Consider the following 23,405-nt stretch of genomic DNA (forward strand, 5'->3'; position numbering starts at 1 on the left):
CAGAGTTATGCTTGAAGTCTGATGTGAAGAGGGTGAAGAGAATGGGGGATAGAACGGTCCCCTGTGGCGCCCCTGTGCTGCTGGTCACCATAGAAGACAAACAGTCCCCCATACGGACGTACTGGGGTCTGTCCGTTAGGTAGTCCGTGATCCAGCTCACGAGGTAGGGGTCCACAGCCATGGAGGTCAGTTTATCCTGCAGGAGCCGGGGCTGGATGGTGTTGAAGGCACTCGAAAAGTCGAAGAAGAGCACTCTGACGGCACAGCCCCCGGCGTCCAGGTAGGAGAGTATGCGGTGGAGGAGGTACAAGACAGCGTCGTCAACCCCAACCTTGGCCTGATAGGCGAACTGGAGAGGGTCCATAGCACCCTGCACCTGTGGACGCATGAGCTCCAGGACCAGTCGCTCTAGGGTCTTCATTACGTGGGAGGTAAGAGCGACCGGTCGGTGGTCGTTGAGCTCAGTAGGGCGTCCTTTCTTGGGTACAGGGACAATGCAGGAGGTCTTCCACAGTGACGGGACCCTCCCCAGCCGCAGACTGAGGTTGAACAATTGTTGCAGGGGGTCCCCTAGTTCCGAAGCACAGGCTCGGAGGAGTCTTGGGGAGACCTTATCTGGTCCAGCTGCCTTGTAGGGACGGAGCCTCCTCAGCGTTGTCGTCACCAGGTCTGCAGTGATGATGGTCTCCGTTGTGGTGGGAGCAGGTGGTTGTGGCGAGGTTGGAAGTCCAGTGGTTGAGGTGGGGCCGTTGAGCTTCGCAGTTCTTGGAGTGGGCTCGGGAGAAGTGGCAGGGGTGGAAGGAGAGGAAGCACAGGAGGAGGGAGCATAAGTGGAGCAGTTTGCAGGACAGGAAGAGGCCCGGGACGAGGAGCCGGGAGTGGTGGGGGAGCTGAACCAATTGAAAAAGCTGTTTAGTTCATTCGCTCGTTCAATATTCCCCTCCACAGTGCTGCGCCCTTTCCCGTGTCAGGTGATGGTTCTCATCCCATTCCAGACCTCACGCACCTGGTTGCGTCCCAGCTGCTTCTCCAGCTTCCTCCTGTATGCCTCCTTGGCTTCCCTCAGGAAGAGTCTCACTTCCTGCTGGGCCTTCCTCATCTCCTCCTCGTTCTTGCTCCTGAACGCCCGCTTCTTCCTGTTCAGGACAGCCTTGACTTCCTTGACAGCCTTGACTTGACAGCCTTGAATTAGTACAGTCCATTTTTTATCCGTCCACAATAAAACAAGATACTACCTTTTCTACCCCCACAAATCCACTTAATTTATGTAGCAAATTAATACATTTATCATTCAAAAGTTTTAATCAAGCTGCTTTAATGAATGTTGTATTTTAAGATGTGATAAAAACAATTTTGCCCTCCTCCATGTTTTTAGTAGCACTCAATAATGACCGGAGCTATGTGATGTTGAAACAAAGGGATGTTAGTTCATGTCGTCAGAGGAACAGGAGAGGGAATTTTATATCCTGTTTAACCTCACTCGCTTTTGTTCTACTGTAATTGTACATTTAAAAAATTCAAATTTTTTTTACATTTCTCATCTTCTTCATGACTTCACATAAACATAATATAATCCAACAAAATAAATATAAATTTCTTCAAAAATAATACTAATTCTCACGCTGTATGTGTTCTGTTATTCTTCCGTGCTTTGCTACTTAAAGCTTGGTAACTGCTCTACAGTCATCCTGTTGGACCGAAGAAGACAGTTGGAACCCAGCGTCATCAAGCAGACTCTCTAAAGACGCGGTGCCCCCTTGTGGCCAAATTCAGGACTGATAATTTGCAAAAACTGAACGCTGTAAAGCAGTGGTTCTCAATGCCCGGGCAGCGGACTGGTACCGGTCCGTGAGTAATTTGGTACCGGGCCACACAGAAAGAAAAAATAATTTACATTACTTCCGTTTTATATATTACATAGTCTGAAAGATGTTTTATTTTGAAAAATTACCCGATTCTCTGTTACATCCGTCTACGTCAGTGGTCCCCAACCACCGGGTCGCGGGACATTAGGTGCCGGGCAGCACGGAAAGTTTGACTTGTATTTTTATTGATTACCAGGCTAAAAATGCTTTATTTTTAAAAGTGACGTCTGTACGGAATGACGCACCAGTGTTCTGGACTAAAGTCAAGGTAGATAACCCTGAGATCGCCCTAAAAGTATCTTAAACCCTGCTTCTATTTCCAACCTCCTGTCTTTGTAAAGTGGGATCTTCTGCAGTGACCGTAAAGAACTCTAAACTGCGGAGAAGACCGGACGTCCGGAACACACTTCAGGTGTCATCGTCTCTCGTTACCCCTAGATCAGCGGTCCCCGACCACTGATTGTCATTATTGTAGTTATTATTATTTGATTGACTTGTTCACCTTTCTATTGGAAATGATCAGTATTTCTCCTACGTTGAATGCACTGACTGTAAGTCGCTATATTTCAAAATAAACGTCATGAGTGCAGCCACTTGAATCGAGTTTTAAATGTAATCATTTCTCACAATTATTTAGTTTACAGAGACAATGATTATCAATTTATGAAAAAAGGTTGCTTGTTGTCTGTCGATGTCTGCATTTTACATAAAACTACTGCTGATGATTTATTATTAGACTACAGCTGTCCTGGCGTCATAAATGAAGGCCGGTCCGTGAAAATATTGTTTCAGCTGAAACCGGTCCGTGGCGCTAAACCGGTTGGGGAGGCTGCGGACACGGTCTCTTTGGTACCTTTCTGCTCGCCGTAGTGTTGCACAACGTTTAGCGCGAACTTCAGTAACTTCAGTAATCACCCCGTGGACCTGACGTACAGGGCAGGGGTGTGTATATTGTGATATTTAAACGTTGAAGTTCAGTTGCTAATACTGTCTTATTCTGTGTTTTAATAATACTGTGTGTTAGTTCGGACATCTACCGTCAATACTTCAGAAAGAAGCAGCGAACTAGCCGCACATAAATGAACGCCATTGTTGTGGAGGTGAAGCCGCCGAACCGCTGCTCCTGATTTACATCCCCGAAATGTTCAGAGGCTCAACTGAAGAGCGCCGTGGAACAGTCAGAGACAATGGTAATGTAAGGTGTTCATGTAATCTATTCATGACATGATGTTGTTTCTCAACCGTTTTGTGATCCCAGAGGAGAAGTCTGGCCCCCAGTCAGGTGGCTAAACGGAGGCAACCAGAGGATTCCTGTCAGGATGATGAGTGGACATGCAAAGTAAGTCGATGATCCCTACTCTTATCAGTTAAAAGTGTCTTTACACAACAGTCATAACTTAACATATACACCTGATATGTTTGTATTCTTCAATGATATGGTTTTCAAAACAAAACTAAATGATTGAATGATGAACATGGTGATTGGTGAACACTAGAGTGGCTCACTCTGATCTGTGTGACGTTATTTTCACAGGAGAAAAGAAGGAGAAATGATGAAGCCATCCAAGCGTCTTCCAGAAAGCCTTTGACCCAGCTGAACAACCTCCTGGTGCACGTTGATGGTGACGCACATGTAACTATTGGTTTTCCTTCTGATTCTAACAGACCAGTTTGGACCTTTGAAGCTTTTTGAAAAAAAAATTTGTGAACACATAAAGCTACAGTGTTTAAAAGGTGAGAAGAGTAATTTCAGTGATTAAACACAATATTTGAGGAGTTATTGAGGTAAACAGACACACAATTAACATTGAAAGAAAAAACATTCCAGTATCTAATATATATAAAACATTCTAATATCTTTAAAAAGTGTTTGATCCATTCCCACACTACTGTAGATATTGAAATTGGGTCCCATTGCTGGACTCATGTGTTTAAAATTGTTTCTACAGGAGGCATTTATTCGAAGTATCCTCTCAAAGCCATTTAAAGTTCCAATTCCAAATTACTCAGGTAATGTTACTCTTGTCTTGTTTGTCTTTTGTTCGTGCTCTAAATCTTGAGTAAAAAACTAAAGAGCAGCTTTTTCCAGTGGTGTGTGAGTGATTGCAAGAATGATGACACTAGTGCAGGATAATGAGTGGGTGAATGCTTGCTTGAGTTGTCAGTCAGACTAGGAAGGCATACATGCTGTTTCCATGTAATTAATATGCTAATATCTTTATAATTACCCTACAGGGTCTCTGGGAATAAGGGCTCTTGGTTTAAAGCGTGCAGGAGTCAGGAGAGCACTTCATGATCCCTTTGCCGAAGACGCTTTAGTTCTTTATGAGCCTTCACCTATGAACACTCATGACCTGATGAAAGCTGACAAGTAGGTTAAGAACACATGGGACCGCCCCTCCAATCAATCCATTATTTGCTCTTATTGTCTGATACTTTTATTGTCTGTTCTGGACAGTCTAACTTGAATTTCACAAGAACTGGGATAACGCAATCTTTGTAGCCATCTTTATCTGATAGTCTGAATATGAGCCCCTCTAGACCACGATAAGTGAGCAGCATCAGTTACAATGGTGATCTGATCAAGTGAAAAGAGCGACCCTGTCACCACATTGAAAACTTAACAGACCTCACTAACGTTAACTGCTAGCATACACCTCAGGTCCAGAAGCAATTCCAATCCTCTCTTCCTGTGAAAATTTGCTAGAACGAATACTGTGATACTGTAAAAGTAAAGCTTAATTTGAAATTAATTAAATTTGCTATACTGTACAATGAAATGTCTGACCAGATTGTTCTTTGTCCGACCAAGAGAAAAAATACCAGTCCATGTTGTGGTGGATCCAGTTTTAGGGAAAGTGCTCAGACCCCATCAGAGAGAGGTAAACCTAATCTGTCGTGAGCAACATGAGAGAAAAAGCATCTGACTTCTGTCGCTACTGTTATTATTAGTCCTTTTTACGTCTACTTCTGAGATATAATAGTACTAGTTATCATATTTACTCTTTGTAACATTTCTTATTATTATTTTCACACATACTAAATCTGCACAACCAGGTTGTAGTAAAATTAATCAGTAGTCTGCAATTACTTCGTCCAAGAATAATTAGACTAGAGCACTGGGTCTAAGTTCATTTGACTTTTGAATTATAATTGGTCTTTAATTTCTCTAGGGAGTGAAATTCTTGTGGGAGTGTGTGACAGGTCGACGCATTTCTGGATCCTATGGCTGCATCATGGCTGATGAGATGGGTCTTGGGAAGACGCTGCAGTGTATCACACTCATGTGGACCCTGCTGCGCCAAAGCCCTGATGCTAAGCCAGAGATAAACAAGGCCATTGTGGTTTCACCATCCAGCCTGGTTCGTAACTGGTTCAATGAAGTTGTAAAATGGCTCGGAGGACGTGTCACACCTGTGGCCATCGAAGGAGGGTCCAAGGAGGACATTGATAGAAAACTAGGTAGTTATTTCCGCCTGCTGTCACTCTTACCTTGTGTGAGAAGTGCTCTAGTCGCACTATACTGTTTGTACAGTTGTACCTCGAGATACGACCTGAATCCATTCTGTGACTGAACTCGTCAGTCTAAAACAACATTTCGCTGTTTCAAATAACTAAAACCATTTTAATCTATTCCAGCCTTGTAAAAAATGCCCCAAACCCAACGGTGCCCATTTCCACCCAATGATAATGTTCTGTGCGCAACACATTCATCCAAACAACTAACTCGCACTACAAAATGCATTTATTTCTTGCTGGCTTGTTATTATTGTTTGTTTTGTTTTCTGTGGTTTCAGTAAACTTCATCTCCCAGCATGGTTTGAGAGTGCCAACCCCGATCCTGATCATTTCTTACGAGACATTTCGTCTGCATGCTGAGGTTCTGCACAAAGGCAAAGTTGGACTTGTCGTCTGTGATGAGGTCATTCATCCCACTGATTGTCCTCCAGAGCTATCAAGGATTGTGGGAAAAACGTAAAACATGAACTGATGTGTGTGGTGCAGGGTCATCGGTTGAAGAACTCTGACAACCAGACGTACCAGGCCCTCAATACTATCAGTGCAGAGAGGAGAGTACTGATATCAGGCACTCCCATCCAGAACGACCTGCTGGAGTACTTCAGCTTGGTCCACTTTGTTAATGCTGGGATTCTTGGTAAGCATGAGTCACTGACAGTTTTGTGCACGTAGTTTCTTCGTTGTAAAATAATTGTAGCTGCTTTCCAAGTACAAAAGTGCTAATTGAAATGTTCTGCTAATAGAATGTTCTAATTGATTTTATGTTAGTAATGTTGACATGATTTATTCTCGTTGTTGTTATATCAATGGCAGGAACAGCCCAGGAGTTTAAAAAGCGTTTTGAACTTCCCATCTTGAAGGGTCGAGATGCAGATGCCTGTGACAAGGACAGACTAACTGGGGAGGAAAAACTCAAGGAGCTCATCAGTATCGTCAACAGGTGCGTTCACATTATTATTTTGTCTTTTGGTTCAACCTTTTTTTTTTTTAAAAAAGGGTAACATTCCATTAATTTGTTTTTTTTTACAGTACAGTTTCATTCTCTTAGGTACATTTTTTAGCAATTTTCATATGATCTCCAACTCAAATGAAACCTCTCAGTGTATCGGTCTCGTCCTTGTTTTTTTTCCTCAATTTGTCTTCACTCTCATCGGAAGTGTCAGTTGTCCCTGAACACCCATGAACTCATTTTTTATGCTTCCACTTTGAAATCTAAAGCCTTTTGAATTTAAGTGTATGTTCATAATAGTTCTGGTTTCCAGCAGTCTCTTGTGATGCAGACCGTCTAATTTTGTGAAAGCTCCCATATTCAACAAAGAACACCACCTTTCCCCATACGTGTTTTCATTATGTTCTTTTTTTAGCTCCTTCCCTCTAAATAAAAGCTTAGTATTTTTACAATCCAAGAAGTAAAAATATGGCATTTCAGGACCATATAATCAGTTGACCTGACACAGGTTTTTAATAATACTGTATGTGCATTACATAGACTATTTATTAACAAGGAAATCTCCAATTGCCATAATTTCTACAGTTATTTCACTTTGAGAAGGACTCTTTTGTAAACAAACCTTAAGCATGGAAGAGTTTTAGAAGCTCCTATACTATATCCTGTGCTGTATAAGTTATAAACCAATTTATTTATGCAAGGATATCCAAAGTGACAGACACACTGTGTACCCAGTTTCCTACTCCACTTGCGTTGTGTTGTCTGCTCTGTCACAAAGCAAGTTCTCAAAAATGGCTGTATTTAGTCTTTTACTCATGATGTGAATTGACTGTGTGATGCTCTGATTCACACTTCCAAAGGTGAATGCACGGGCAATGCAACCATCCACATTTCACTTTATCAAGTGGATGGTTGACAAAGTGAAATATTTAACCATCCAATTTGAAATATTCAGTCATCCACATTTCACTTTGTGAAGTGGATGGTTGAATATTTCAAGTGGATGGATGAACTTCCTCTACAACTGATACGTTTGTATCCCTCTTTCTCTGTCCCTAGCAAATACTATGGGTGACTAACCTGGTGACTCTTTATTTAAGATCCTATCTTTGATGATTTCCATGTATAGATTTTATTTACTTTACCTTATCAGTATTAGCTTTGTGGTAGCACTATTAATTTAGTTTATTTTTTTCCGGACATGTTAATATAACAGACTTCCCACCATCACATTTGCATCATCAGCGACAATATCCCCCAAAAAATGAAGAACAGAAGAGACCGTGGTTGCATTTCATTTTTAATGGCTATGTGCAGCTACGTCGCCTGCACGTTTGTTTGTGTGTGGAACCACTTCACTCCAGCCGTTTTAGCAATGAGGGTCAGTACAGACGGGGCTTTGCCTGAGACTGATCCTCATTCAAGGATCACTCCCAACCATACGGGACCAAGGAACTGCACCCCAGTTAAGGTAAGTCTCACCACATTTATCTTTTTAGCAGTTGTCTGTTAGCATGGGTGATCAATTGCTATTTGGCTAATTAGGTAGTACTGCTCTGTTTCGCGTTTGCGTGTGTGCGCTCCAACGTGTGTGTGCTAAACCTACAGTATCTACTGTAGGTACAACACACCAGAGTTGGGCTCACATTTGATCTTTTTTCTTTTTGTCGGTTAGCATGAATGAAGTCATGCTATGCTAGGCTATGTAGAGAGGTCTCCTTTGTTTCGCGTTTGCGTATTGCATGTGTGTGCGTGCACTCCCACACGTGTGTGCGTGCTGGCCTACAGTATAAAGCTAAAACGCACCTAAGTTGGTTCATATTTTCTTATTGTTTGTTAGCCTGAATGAAGTCAGGCTATGCTAGGCTATGTAGGGAAGTTGCCTCTGTTTCGCGTTTGCGTATTGCGTATTGTGTGTGTGTGTGCGCGCACGCTCGATCACGTGTGTGCGTGCTGGACCTACAGTAGGTACAACACACATAAGTTGGTCTCATATTTTCTTATTGTGTGTTAGCCTGAATGAAGTTATGCTATGCTAGGCTATGTAGGGAAGTTGCCTCTGTTTACTGTTTGCGTATTGCGTGTGTGCGCGCACACCCGATCACGTGTGTGCGTGCCGGACCTACAGTATAAAGCTAAAACGCACAGTAAGTTGGTCTCATATTTTCTTTCCTATTATCTGTCAGCATAAATAAAGTCAGCTTATGCTAGGCTAAGTAGGGAGTTGTGCTTTGTTTCGTATTGTGTGCGCGCGCGCACGTAGTAGAGTCGATTGTTTGTTGGTCGTCATAGCGACAAGGCACACAGGTCTGTCCTTATCCAAAATCAGAACATTGGTGTCCTCAAATTAGTGTCCCTCTTCCTTGTGTATCCTTTCAGCCTACAGCTTCAAGGGACGTGGGGGGCCAAACTGACCCAGTGGACACTCATACTGTTGGTACACAGCTGTCCTGCAGGACTCTTCATTCCCACTATTGAAGTAAAGGCATGTACAAGTCATATTACAATGTTTTATAAAATTGGTTAAATACACTAATTTTCCAAATATAGTTGTCTATAGGTGTTAGTGAATGCACATGTGTTGATAGTAGTTCAGTAAAAAATAAGAGTGTTGTGTATTAAAATTTTCCAGCAAGACAGTAAGTGAAGTGAAGACTTTACGTTTGGTGTACCCCTCTACAAGATCCACTTTCCAAAGGCTTTTGAAGGGACAATGCACAGTCAAACCTCACAAGACAGAGCCAACATTCTGTTAGTGTTGCAATATTTTAATATTTCAAACAAACATGTTTTGAAATTCTGTTGGTAATTGCTCACAACAAAACACAGTAAAAAGTAACCATACAAATAAATAAATTAGTAGCAAGTACCATGATGTATTTTGAACACAATTTTTCTAAACAAAGAAATGAATCAAACAATATCAATAACAGTAAAAATCTATCTTTGTGTTTTAATTGAACAGGTTTTGTAGCTGACATGTTGGACCTCATATGTGACAAAGTCTTGGTGGACCCCATGCCATACACAACTGAGATGTTGGCCATTCCTCTCCCCGAGAATCTGTCTGCCCAGTATGAGCGTCGGGACAAGGAGGAGGTCATTGCCAGCTACATGACCAGGTTCAAACAAGACTCGGTCTAAATCCAGCGTAGTGGCCTTTGTCTTCAGGAAACTCTCGGCGTATGCGAAGGACCACACAGGCTGGAATGACGACCCGGATTCTGCGTCCTAAGTAGCCCCAGCACCAGCCAACAAAGGTGCGATAGGCCAGATGTCTGCACCGTCAACAGAAAAAGGACACAAAATTATTTATTTCACAATGTTTTCAATCCCGAGTATTACAACCGTTGTTGATTTCCTGACAGGATGGCTCTGTGTTCTCATTATTGTTATTGGATGTATTGTTTTATGTAAATAAATGCTTGTATATGTCAACAGAAATGGATTGTGAATACCAAAAAATGTTCAACAGGTCTATTCTTCTTCTTTTCCTTTCGGCTTTTCCCTTCAGGGGTCGCCACAGCGAATCAATTTCCTCCATCTAGCCGTGTCCTTTGAATGCTCTTCTCTCACACCAACTACCCTCATGTCTTCCCTCATTACATCTATAAACCTCCTCTTTGGTCTTCCTCTAGGCCTCCTGCCTGGCAGTTCAAAACTCGGCATCCTTCTGCCAATATATTCACTATCTCTCCTCTGGACATGTCCAAACCATCTCAGTCTGGCTTCTCTGACTTTATCTCCAAAACCTCTAACATGTGCTGTCCCTCTGATGTACTCATTCCTGATCCTATCCTTCCTGGTCACTCCCAGAGAGAACCTCAGCATCTTCATCTCTGCTACCTCTTGCTCTGTCTCCTGTCTTTTCTTCAGTGACACTGTCTCTAGACCAAACAACATCGCTGGTCTCACCACAGTTTTCTACACCTTTCATTTTAGCTGAAACTCTTCTATCACACATCACACCTGACACTTTCCTCCACCCGTTCCATCCTGCCTGTACACGCTTCTTCACCTCTTTTCCACACTCTCCATTGCTCTGGACTGTTGAGCCTAAGTACTTAAAACCCTCCACCTTCTTGATCTCTTCTCCCTGTAACCTCACTCTTCCACTTGGGTCCCTCTCATTCACACACATGTACTCTGTCTTACTGCGGCTAACCTTCATTCCTCTCCTTTCCAGGACAAACCTCCACCTCTCTAGCTTCTCATCCACCTATTCCTTGCTCTCACTACAGATCACAATGTCATCTGCAAGCATCATAGTCCATGGAGATTCCTGTCTAACCTCGTCTGTCAGCCTGTCCATCACCATAGCGAACAAGAAGGGGCTCAGAGCTGATCCCTGATGCAGTCCCACCTCCACCTTGAACTCCTCTGTCACACCTACAGCACACCTCACCACTGTCTTACCGTCCTCATACATGTCCTGCACTGCTCTAACATACTTCTCTGCCACTCTAGACTTCCTCATACAATACCACAGTTCCTCTCTGGGAACCCTGTCATAAGCTTTCTCCAGATCTACACAAACACAATGCAGTTCCCTCTGGCCTTCTCTGTACTTCTCTATCAGCATACTCAAAGCAAATACTGCATCTGTAGTACTCTTTTTTGGCATGAAACCATACTGCTGTTCACAAATGTTCACTTCTGCCCTTAGTCTAGCTTCCACTACTCTCTCCCATAACTTAATTGTATGGCTCATCAGCTTTATTCCTCTGTAGTTGCCACAACTCTGCACATTTCCCTTGTTCTTAAAAATGGGCACCAGCACACTTCTCCTCCATTCCTCAGGCATCTTCTCACTATCTAAGATCCTGTTGAACAACCCAGTCAGAAACTCTACTGCCACCTCTCCTAGACACTTCCATATCTCTACAGGTATATCATCAGGACCGACTGCCTTTCCACTCTTCATCCTCTTCAATGCCCTCCTCACTTCATCCTGACTAATCTTTGCTACATCCTGGTAGCAATCAGAGCATCACACAGTCATCCTCTTCTAGTCTTTGTTCTCTCTCATGTTCCACGTTCATCAACTCTTCAAAGTACTCTTTCCATCTTCCCATCACAGTACTGGCACCTGTCAATAGACTTCCATCCCTATCCTTAATCGCCCTAACCTGCTGCACGTTCTTCCCATCTCTATCTCTCTGTCTTGCCAATCGGTATAGATCAGTCTCTCCCTCCTTACTGTCCAACCTAGCATACAAGTCATCATAAGCTTCTTCTTTTGGCCTTTGCTACCTCTACCTTCACCTTACGCTGCATCTCCCTGTACTCCTGTCTACTCTCCTCAGTCCTCTCAGTGTCCCACTTCCTCTTGGCTAACCTCTTTCTCTGTATACACTCCTGTACCTCCTCATTCTACCACCAAGTCTCCTTATCTACTTTCCTTCCAGATGACACACCAAGTACTTTCCTACCTGTCTCCCTGATCACATTAGCTGTAGTTGTCCAGTCATCTGGAAGCACCTCCTGACCACCCAGAGCATGTCTTAACTCCGTCCTAAAAGTCATGCAACACTCTTCCTTTTTCAGCTTCCACCATTTCGTCTTCTGCTCTGCCTTTGTCCTCTTGATCTTCCTCACCACCAGAGTCATCCTACACACCACCATCCTATGCTGTTTGGCTACACTCTCACCTACCACTACTTTGCAGTCACTGATCTCTTTCAGGTTACACCGTCTACACAAGATGTAGTCTACATGTGTGCTCCTCCCGCCACTCTTATAGGTCACTCTATGTTCCTGCCTCTTCTGAAAGAAAGTATTCACTACAGCCATTTCCATCCTTTTTGCATAGTCAACTACCATCTGTCCTTATGCGTTCCTCTCCTGGATGCCAAACCCGCCCATCACATCCTCATCACCTCTGTTTCCTGCACCAACATGTCCATTGAAGTCTTCTCCAATGACAACTCTCTCACTTGTAGGCATGCTCTGCATCACTTTATCAAAGTCCGACCAGAATTTATCACTCTCCTCCAGCTCACATCCTACCTGTGGAGCATACCCTCTAACAACATTGAACATCACACCTTCTATTTCTAGCTTCAGACTCATCACTCTAGCCGACACTCTTTTTACCTCCAGGACATTCCTAACAAACTCCTCCTTCAAGATAACTCCTACTCCATTTCTCTTCCCATCTATACCATGATAAAACAACTTGAACCCTGCTCCTAAACTTCTAGCCTTGCTACCTTTCCACCTGGTCTCCTGGACACACAGTATGTCTACCTTCCTTCTCTGCATCATGTCAACCAACTCTCTACCTTTTCCTGTCATAGTTCCAACATTCAACGTCCCTACTCTTAGTCCTATACTCTTGTTGTTCCTCTTCTCTTTCTTCGAGCGAACGCACCTTCCTCCTCTCTTTCTTCGACCAACAGTAATCCAATTTCCACTGGCGTCCTGTAGGTCAACAGCGCCGATGGCGGTCGTTGTTAACCCGGGCCTCGACCGATCCAGTATGGAGGTCATAGGTTTGATTCGCATCTTTGATTTGGCAAAAGTTTTACGCCGGATGCCCCTCCTGACGCAACCCTCTGTATTTATCCGGGCTTGGGACCGGCACAATAAGACACTGGCTTGTGTCCTCTTGCGGCTAATAACTATTAATAAGATAAAAATCAAGGTGTCGCAAATACAATAAAGTAGACTTTGTTGTACCTATATATGTCATGTTACTGCATTAATGAAGGAATGCCTAATGAAGCAAAATAAGACAACTAGTTTTTATTCCGACATTTTTCAAAGAACGACTTACCGATGTATTGGTCTCAGACGTGAAGGGCCATACTCGGCCCTCAGTATGTGACCGGCCGTTTGTAGGGTGTACACGTTTAGGCACACAGGCTGGAACCCAGGATGTTGAGTCATGCACGGAACTTCATCAACCTGCAGACGGCTCCTAACCTACTGTGAAAAACATGGTAAAGGTCATTTAAATTTACAATTGTAAAAGTAGCCAAACAGAGACATAACTTTGTGGTTTAGCTGTGAGCTTGCTACTTGTGTCTCCAAACAGCAGATGTTTTCTGCTTCTGTTGGCACACATTCACAGTGTCCACAAGAACACCTGTACAACAGGTGAACACACCTCAGAATAGAGTAGATAAAAGCATCACTGCAATATGGTTACATCATTTCACCATTAACCTGGTGTGACGGTGGCAGGTTTCAGCTCCGTGTGTCTTGTCATAGAGGACTGCCTCAAATATTTAGCAGCTTAGTAATGGGTTAAATCAATGTGATAGAAAAATAAAGTAACTTAGCCATGAGCAGAAGCTAGCATTAGCCACATGGTAATAACTATCAGAACCACCATCAGAGTTTACTGTCACTTATAGAAGTACAGCAACTTTTTAGCAGTTAACACATCTGTACATATACAAAAAACATAATAAGACAGATATGACATTATTACTGTGCGATAAGAGGCGGTAGTAGAACAAAAAGTAGCTGCCGGACGATGCTAACGTCCTGTGATGACGTAGGTTATACAACAAAACACAACAAGGAACCAACTAAGTAACGTTCACATGTACTAACCATTCAGAAACGTCCTGCTGCAGCCACACAGTCGGTGTTTCTTCTGGGTCTGACTCAGGGTCATAGATGTACGCCGACACGATGGGTCCTCCAAACGCCACAATGATAACAAACGTAACGCCGGTCAGTGTCCCGTTAGCCTAACGCTCTACTTCAGAGGGGCGTGGCCCAGGTGAAGGAGGTGTTGACCAGCGGAGCTCATTAACATACTACAGCCGGAGGCCTGAAACGAAGCGTTTTGTGAGTAGCTCAGATGAGCGATTTTGAAAAGCTGATATTTAGGACCACAGATCACTTTAGGTCAAAATATTTGGAATACAGCCTAGTTGGACATCTGGCAGCTGAATGACATTAAGTTAAAAATACATAATATGGGACCTTTAAATGGTTACATTTAGACACCCTTGCTATCGTCACAGTTTTTCTGTTACACACTGACCCAGCCCCCCATCAGAGAAGAGAAACATTGGGTGGCCCTTACAGGAAAATGTTTGGAGACCCCTGGTTAAATATATCTCTCCGTCTTCTCTTTCATATATCACATGAGCAAAACAAATTCTCTGACAGTATCCCCAACAATAAGAGAATACAACAGACTTTGCATCAGCAATAATTCAATAACATATTCCAACCCAGAAATAATGAATTTGACAACGTGAAGTAAACATTGTAATAGTGCTTCAACTAATGTACTTATTCTATGCCCTTATGGTATTTATACTTTTTTAGTTATTAACCTATGGGTCTGTAATATTGGGCCTAATTTACATAGGCAACACATCATTTGTAGTATATTCAGTCCTCTATCCTCTTCTTATGCCTGTCAAAAGCTGGATGAATGACATTTTTTGTCTTGATGTGAACGCTGTTTCTGTCCACAAGACTGGGATTGCTTTGGCATACCACATCTCAGTGTGGTTCTTATCTGCCATGCTAACTCCTGCAGCTACCTCTCTGTGATCTGTGATGTCGAAGATACAGTATCATCAAAACAAACCATAGCTTTAATTTGGCACTTTAAATGTCTTGACAGTGTTATTTCTCCCACTCCCTCCTCCTGATATTTACAAATAATACTGCTTTCTCTAGAAGTTTAGGAACACAGGAAGATTAGATATACTGTAGTATATGCCCATTTCCGCAACTATAGCACAATTTGGACTGAAAATTCTATCTGGTCTATCTGCCACTCTCTCTTTCTGTCTCTCTCTCTTTTACTTGCCCTTGCTGTATCCCTAGTATATTTCTTTTCCCACCCAACCGGTCAAGGTAAATGACTGCCCTCCAGAGTCTGGGTCCTGCCCAGAGTTCTTTCACGCCACTGTCGCTTATGCTTGCTCTGTTGGGTTTCTCTGTCTGATAAAGCGCTTCGAAATGTCTGATGATGTGATTAAACGCTATATAAATAAAGATTGATTGATAGTTAGCTAGAGGTCGACTGGATCAAGAATAGGCTTTTTAAAAAGAGGTTTAATTCCAATCAGTTCAAAAGACCATTGCTTCAAGTTACTAGATGTTTTACCAGGCCAACATTAAGTTGATCTACTAGCAAGTCCTACTACCTGCATAAACCCACTCCTCTCATCCAATCTCCACGCTACAACAGGACTATTCTCCCTTCCCTGTATCTCGTCTTTCGCATTTGTGGATTCTAATGCCAAAGTTGGTCATCAAAGCTGAGGATTCCACAAGCTCCATCGCCCCCATTCCTACAGCCTTAATAAATGCATATTTGAATGTCCTGTACCCCATTGTGGTGACTACTAGCAGGTCACTCTTGGAGTCTTTCTTGTATCAAAACAACCTTGGTCACCCCTATCTTCAAAATACTAGAACTGAACCCAATCTGGACAATGCCTCTTTGACCTCTATCTAAAAGATAGGTGGCCACCCAGCTCCTGTAGCGTAGTTCCAATTCTGACCCTTATGAATCCCTCTAATCTGGTGTCAGAGTTCACATTACATCAAGATGGCATTCATTAGTGTCAGTGCTGCTGCACAGTGCTTTTGTTACTAAGGAAGATAAACTCATCTAATGCACACAATTCATGAATGCCTCTAAGTATGGAATTCACTTTCCAAGGCTTTCCAAGGCTGTGAAATAAAGGCAAAAGGGCAAAGTAGACCACTGCACTATGCGGCATGCAAACACAACACATTGCCACTGAGTGGTCTACAGCTGACACATTTTATTCTTTATGACAACATTTACATTTTTAGCGACCTCTGTTTAAAAAAAAAACCCCCAATCATTTAGAATAATGTAAGTCATATTTGTCTTGGTCAAAAAACAAGTTACAATAGAAGAAAAATTCATCACTGTACTGTTGTGTTAATAGACTTTCATGTTTAACATCCCTCAGTATGATGTTCTCTTCTGACAGGTGTTTAATCAGGAGAACATCTGACATCTTGTCTAAATATCTTCCTGTGAAAATTGAGCAAGTTGTGTGTTGCAGGTATTTTCATTAACTTGGTCAAAATAATCAATTATTTGCATGAACACTATTTTTAGAATTAGAATATAAAGGGTTTTCATTTCGAGCTGAGAAATGTAATGCATGTTGCTGTGACTCTGCAGACTGACTCCTCTGCAGGCGGAGCTCTACAAGTGCTTCTTGAGGCAGGCCAAACCAATTGAGACATTACAAGAGGGCAAGATAAGTGTTTCCTCCCTGGCTTCCATCACATTACTCAAGAAACTGTGTAATCGTAAGTGCCTAAAGCTAATGTATGGTTTTTCATCATTACAAGGATTTATATAAGGACTAATTGTCCCACTCTGGAGTAATCACAAAGTCAAATACAGAGAAAAGCGGTGTTGTAAATATCTGTTGCTGTCATTTGTGATATTGGCTCTATGGTTTTATTGGAATCATATGCAATTAAAAATGTTAATCCACTGGTCCGTGTTCTAGACCCAGCTCTCATCTATGACAAGTGTGTGGAAGGTGAGGAGGGCTTCCAGGGGACACTGGACCTATTTCCACGTGGCTACTGCACCAAAGCTGTGGAGCCACAGCTCTCTGGTAAAACATGCACAGAACACCTCTGATTTGCTGACGGAGTCCAGGTGTACGACATGATGACTCCTCCTCCTTCACTTTCTACTCTAGTATGTCTCATCTGCCAGGAAGGTGTAATCTGCAGATCATCAGGTCTTAAATATTAATAATCAAGAGATTTCAGTCACACATGCTTCCTAAGTGATGTGGTACATGAGAAATCGCTGTTATCACAGTCTGCCTGGCCTAGAAGTGAGGAGGGCACTGAAGAGGATGAAGAGTGGAAAGGCACTCGGTCCTAATGATATACCCATGGAGGCTTGGAAGTATCTAGGAGAGGTGGCAGTAGAGTTTCTGACTGGGTTGTTCAACAAGATCTTAGTTAGTGAGAAGATGCCTGAGGAATGGAGAAGTGTGCTGGTCCCCATTTTTAAAAACAAGGGAGATGTGCAGAGTTGTGGCAACTACAGAGGAATAAAGCTGATGAGCCATACAGAAGTGAGCATTTGTGAGCAGCTGTATAGTTTCATGCCAAAAAAGAGTACTACATGTGCAGTATTTGCTTTGAGGATGTTGAGAGAGAAGGCCAGAGGGAGCTGCATTGTGTTTTTGTAGATCTGAAGAAAGCTTATAACAGGGTACCCAGAGAGGAACTGTGGTATTGTATGAGGATGTCTAGAGTGGCAGAGAAGTATGTTAGAGCAGTGCAGGACATGTATGAGGACTGTAAGACAGTGGTGAGGTGTGCCGTAGGTGTGACAGAGGAGTTCAAGGTGGAGGTGAGACTGCATCAGGGATCAGCTTTGAGCCCCTTCTTGTTCGCTATGGTGATGGACAGACTGACAGACGAGGTTAGACAGGAATCTCCATGGACTATGATTTTTGCAGATGACATTGTGATCTGTAGTGAGAGCAGGGAACAGGTGGATGAGAAGCTAGAGAGGTGGAGGTTTGTCCTGGAAAGGAGAGGAATGAAGGTTAGCCGCAGTCAGACAGAGTACATGTGTGTAAATGAGAGGGACCCAAGTGGAAGAGTGAGGTTACAAGGAGAAGAGATCAAGAAGGTGGAAGATTTTAAGTACTCAGGGTCAACAGTCCAGATCAATGGAGAGTGTGGAAAAGAGGTGAAGAAGCCTGTACAGGCAGGATGGAACGGGTGGAGGAAAGTGTCAGGTGTGATGTGTGATAGAAAAGTTTCAGCTAAAATGAAAGGTGTAGAAAACTGTGGTGAGACCAGCGATGTTGTTTGGTCTAGAGACAGTGTCACTGAAGAAAAGACAGGAGACAGAGCAAGAGGTAGCAGAGATGAAGATGCTGAGGTTCTCTTTGGGAGTGACCAGGATGGATAGGATCAGGAATCATGACACATAAGACGAACAGCACATGTTTGAGGTTTGGAGATAGTCAGAGAGGCCAGACTGAGATGGTTTGGACATGTCCAGAGGAAAGATTGTGAACATATTGGTAGAAGGATGCTGAGTTTTGAACTGCTAGGCAGGAGGCCTAGAGGAAGACCAAAGAGGAGGTTTATGGATGTAGTGAAAGTGGAAATGTAGGTAGTTGGTGTGAGAAAAGAGGATGCAGAAGACAGGGTTATGTGGAGGCAATTGATTCGCTGTGGCGAACGCGAAAGGGAAAAGCCGAAAGGAAAAGAAGAAGATTTATTGTTTACATATTTATACATTTATGACAAATTTAGAATGGGAGTATAATGTTTTTTTCGGCCTTTACAGCCACTGGAGGTTAGAGCAAATATGTCTCTTGTAACACTGATAAAAAATACTAGGCACCAAACAATACGTTTTTTTAACACTTCAGAAGGCAGGACCTTTGTTCATGCAATCAATTTCATAGCCACTATAGTCTTTCCACATCTTCTTAAAAACTAGTGGACCTCAGCCACATTGAACCCGCACTTCGTAGGGGCCCTGAAGATGTGTATTTCATAATTAGTTTGCTGACTTATTTAATATTTTTTAGGGACATCTGACCTTTTGAAATCATTAAGTCATTCTGCTAAGACTATTAGCATTGTCACCTGCATCCTTGAATACATTCATTCTATTAAACAAATAGTGCCATATTTTCTTGAATACACCAATGAGTTAAAGTATTTTGGTGTCTTGTTCAGGAGTGAGAGAACAATGGAACGTGACATTGGACGGAGAATTGGGGCAGCAGGAGCGGTATTGCAATTCCTTTACCGCACTGTTGTAACAAACATGGAGCTAAACTCCATTTACCATCTCATCTCCATCCATTTATCTTTGTTCCTACCCTCACCTATGGTCATGAGCGATGGGTCATGACCAAAAGAATGAGATCGTAGATGCAAGCGGCGGAAATGGGTTTTCTCAGGTGGGTAGCTGGTGTCTCCCTTAGAGATAGGGTAAGAAACAGTTATTCGCGAGAGGCTGAGAGTAGAGCCGCTGCTCCTTCACTTGGAAAGGAGTCAGCTGAGGTGGTTTGGGCATCTGTTACGGACGCCTCCAGGGCACCTCCCTAAGGAGGTGTTCCTGGCACGTCCAGCTGGGAGGAGACCTCCAGGCAGACCCAGGACTAGGTTGAGGGATTATATCTCAACACTGGCCTGGGAACACCTTGGGATCCCCCAGTCAGAGCTAGTGGATGTGGCTGGGGAAAGGGAAGTTTTGGGTTCCCCGTTAAAGCTGCTGCCCCCGCGACCGAACCCCGGATGAAGATGGATGGATGGATACACTCATGAGAGTTATTTGGAGTTACATTTGATTATTTTTAATCCATCATGCACTGAAAATATCAACTTTTTTTAAAATGCTGTCATCATTGCCAGCGATTTTTTAAAATTTTCAGGTAGTGACTGCCCAACAGTCAGCCAGCTGTTAGAAATGAACATTAACTAAAGAAACCAGGGTGTTAAGGAGGTTAACTATTAAAATAATCAAGTAGACTCAAACAAGTCCTCTTGAATGCTCATGTCGCTCTGTGTCGAAGTTTTAAAAAAACTGCATGTTTATGCTCAGTCTAAGTGAACAAGAAGGTGTTGCAAGTTAAATAATTTGGATACAGGTCTTAATGTTTATTCATTCATTCTGTTGTATTTATTCAAGGTAAAATGTTGGTTCTTGACTGCATCCTGGCCATTACAAAGACTACAACCAGTGATAAGGTGGTTCTTGTCTCCAACTACACTCAGACACTGGACCTATTTGAAAAACTGTGCAGATCCAGAAGGTGCATTTTGGGAACTGTGTATAACCTCTTCAGTTGTGTCTGTATTGTACAGTTGGTCAGTAAATGTCATTAACAACAGTCCTGTTGGTCTGTTACAGATACCCCTATATTCGACTAGATGGCACAATGTCCATAAAGAAAAGGGCCAAGATTGTGGAAAGATTCAACAGTCCATCTGTGAGTTTGAAACTACTTTAAAAGATGTAAGAAATTCTCCTTTACAGCATATAAATCTATTTCTGTTTCAGAGCTCAGAGTTCATTTTCATGCTCAGCAGCAAGGCTGGTGGATGTGGGCTCAATCTAATTGGTGCAAATCGCTTGGTTATGTTTGATCCTGACTGGAACCCAGCCAATGATGAACAGGCAATGGCACGAGTTTGGAGGGATGGCCAGAAGAAGACCTGCTACATCTACAGGCTGCTGTCTGTCAGTTCAACACTGCTCCTACATGCACATACGCACAATAACACAAAACAGATCATTCACACTTCTCAAGTCATCCACAGTAATATTTTCACATGCACCGATAAAAACTTTTTCAGCTGCTGATGCAATTGATTAAAATGTACAACTTTAGTTTCCATGTTTCACTTGGGCTGACAGACTGGGACAATAGAAGAGAAGATTCTGCAAAGGCAGGCCCATAAGAAAGCCCTGAGCAGCTGTGTGGTGGATGAGGAGCAGGATGTGGAGCGCCACTTCTCTCTGGGAGAACTCCGAGAGCTTTTCAGTCTGAACGAGGAGACGACCAGTGACACACATGACAGGTAAAAAAAGTCTCCAAAGGCAAATCACGGTTTATTAGTCAACACCTTTTTGTTGAGAAAAAAAAATCATAAAACTTTTCAATACCTGTCAATCAGGGACAGACAGTTTGATAAAACTCGCCTGTTAGACATGTTGCAGAGGTTTCACGGTTAACCACAATAAAATTCCATACCATGAATGTTTGCTCATTGCTGTTGAATTCATTACAGACATGCATGCAGTAATGGTTGTAGCAGTGACAAGTTTTCTCCTAGTTTCTTTTCAAGCAGGTATTTGGTCTATTTTCCAGAGGGAGACTTTTTCCATAATTTTGTGATTATTATTATTTTTCTCTGCTCTGTACATAATCATGAATGAATGAACTTAAAATTATGAATGAATTGATTTAATATGGTAAATAATACAGATGAAAATAAATTCTCGAAATAAAAATGCCTCCTTAAGTCCCCATGCTCTGTAACATTTAATTTCCAATTCCTCCCCACTAGATGTGTGGCGTGCGTTTACCCAAATTTTGTGTAGAGCGATGGCAAGAAAGATCCCTGAGATAAAGGGTCAGATCATAAAACACCCCTTGATTGGAAAAATCTGGTTTCCTTAAACCAGATTATTCTGTGTGTCTGCAATGAGGTAATATTCTAGGTAACTTTAAATGACTAATTTAACCCATTAAAACAGGAAAAAGTTATCTCCTCATTTAAAAGGATATTTTTCACAAAGAACAGAGAGCTTGGTGTTATGTAACACCATTGGTAGCATGGTGGCGCAGTGGGAAGCGCTGTCGCCACGTAGCAAGGTGGTTTTGGGTTTGCATCCCGGTCTGCGAGTTTGCATGTTCTCCACGTGTCTGCGTGGGTTCTCTCCGGGTTCTCTGGCTTCCTCCTACCTCCAAAAAAATGCGCTTCAGGGTAATTAGCCGGTCCCAAATTGATGGTAGGAGTGAGTGCGTGCGTGCTTGCATGCTTGTCTATCTTGCTGTGTGGCTCCGCGGTGCACTGGCATTGCGCCTGGAGTTTCCCCCACCTCACGCACTCAGTCAGCTGGGATAGGCTTCCAGCTCCCTGTGACCCACCGCAGCTGATAAAGCAGTTGACGATTAACGAATGAACCATTTGCATAGACGTAGATGGTGGTTCAAGTAAAAACTATCTCTGTGGAGTCGTATATTTTGAATGTTTAGCAAATGATGAATGTTATGACTAGTATGGTTCACATAGTGAACCAAAATATAAATGCAACATTTTTGTTTTTGCTTACATTTTTTATGAGATGAACTCAAATATCTGAAGCATTTTCTACTTCTACAAAATAATCATGTCTCTCAAATATTGTTCACAAATTTTTCCACTCTGTGATAGTGAGCACTTCTCTTTCGCTGAGATAATCCATCCCAGCTCAGAGGTTTGGCATATCAAGATGCTGATTAGACAGCATGATTATTGCACAGGTGTGCCTTAGACTGGCCACAATAAAAGATGGAGAGAGAGAGTGAGAGAGAGAGAGAGATGAGAGAGAGAGAGAGAGAGAGAGAGAGAGAGAGAGAGAAGAGAGAGAGAGAGAGAGAGAGAGAGAGAGAGAGAGAGAGAGAGAGAGAGAGAGAGAGAGAGAGAGAGAGAGAGAGAGAGAGAGAGAGAGAGAGAGAGAGAGAGAGAGAGAGAGAGAGAGAGAGAGAGAGAGAGAGAGAGAGAGAGAGAGAGAGAGAGAGAGAGAAGAGAGAGAGAGAGAGAGGGGAGAGAGGAGAGAGGAGAGAGACAGAGAGAGAGAGGAGAGAGAGAGAGAGAGGAGAGGAGAAGGAGAGAGAGAGAGAGAGAGACAGAGGTCGTTCGATCCACTGCTCAGGCATACATATTGAGTAAATACTGGATAAACACCAGGAGAAACAAGGAACACTGACAACCACAGGACAAACCACAAGACATACACTACACTAACAGACACATACAGCACTAACAGGACATATACTAAACTAAAATATAAACAGTATAAAATAGAATATAAAGTGAAAGTGAAAAGATAAAATGCAGAGATAAAACTGCTTTGATCCATACTTACATGTTTTATTGGATGTAGCAGGAGTTAATATTTCATACATGCCGATTTTTTAAATTTCTCCATGGATATTGTCATTGCTACTGTTTCTCAATATAGTATTGCACCAACTGTCCAGTGTATGCACTGAATCTATCTCTCTTCATCCGTGTTGTGGTGTTGGTAGGTTTCGCTGTCGTCGCTGTGTGAATGGCAGGATGGTGTGGCCTCCTGCAGAGGAATCTGACTGTACAAGTGACCTTTCACAGTGGCACCATTGCTTTGAAAAAAAGGGACTGAGGGACCAAGTGCTGAAAGCCTCCTGGGATGCTGCTGTCTCCTTTGTCTTTCACCAGCGCTCTCACATAGACCAGAGGGGGGCAGTATAGAAGGACTGGCACGACAACCTTCATGTCACACCACCACCTATACTGTTATTTATTTAATGACTTTTCCATTTTTTGATGAAAAAATAAAAATAAAAAGAATGCTT

General features: G+C 42.7%; 1 protein-coding gene across 7 annotated transcripts; it reads left to right on the forward strand.

Moving 5' to 3' along the window:
* The first annotated feature begins 1,991 nt into the window (after positions 1-1,991).
* On the forward strand, positions 1,992-23,405 carry rad54l (RAD54 like). 7 transcript variants are annotated; one of them, XM_068320101.1, is made up of 20 exons: positions 2,003-2,133; positions 2,207-2,277; positions 2,890-3,055; positions 3,124-3,204; positions 3,400-3,498; positions 3,815-3,875; positions 4,101-4,236; positions 4,678-4,747; positions 5,039-5,327; positions 5,663-5,787; positions 5,871-6,021; positions 6,198-6,324; positions 16,281-16,355; positions 16,478-16,608; positions 16,815-16,925; positions 19,991-20,114; positions 20,213-20,291; positions 20,363-20,542; positions 20,720-20,883; positions 23,100-23,405. In XM_068320101.1, the coding sequence occupies exons 3-20, from the start codon at positions 3,053-3,055 to the stop codon at positions 23,299-23,301; spliced, it is 2,208 nt and encodes a 735-aa protein (XP_068176202.1). In that variant the 5' UTR covers positions 2,003-2,133; positions 2,207-2,277; positions 2,890-3,052; the 3' UTR covers positions 23,302-23,405. The 7 variants fall into 7 exon arrangements, with proteins under 7 accessions (XP_068176201.1, XP_068176202.1, XP_068176203.1 ...); XM_068320100.1 differs by lacking the exon at positions 2,207-2,277 and having other exon boundaries at positions 1,992-2,133; XM_068320102.1 differs by lacking the exon at positions 2,003-2,133 and having other exon boundaries at positions 2,149-2,277.

This window comes from Antennarius striatus, chromosome 7, assembly GCF_040054535.1.
Source record: "Antennarius striatus isolate MH-2024 chromosome 7, ASM4005453v1, whole genome shotgun sequence".
Lineage (NCBI taxonomy): Eukaryota > Metazoa > Chordata > Actinopteri > Lophiiformes > Antennariidae > Antennarius > Antennarius striatus.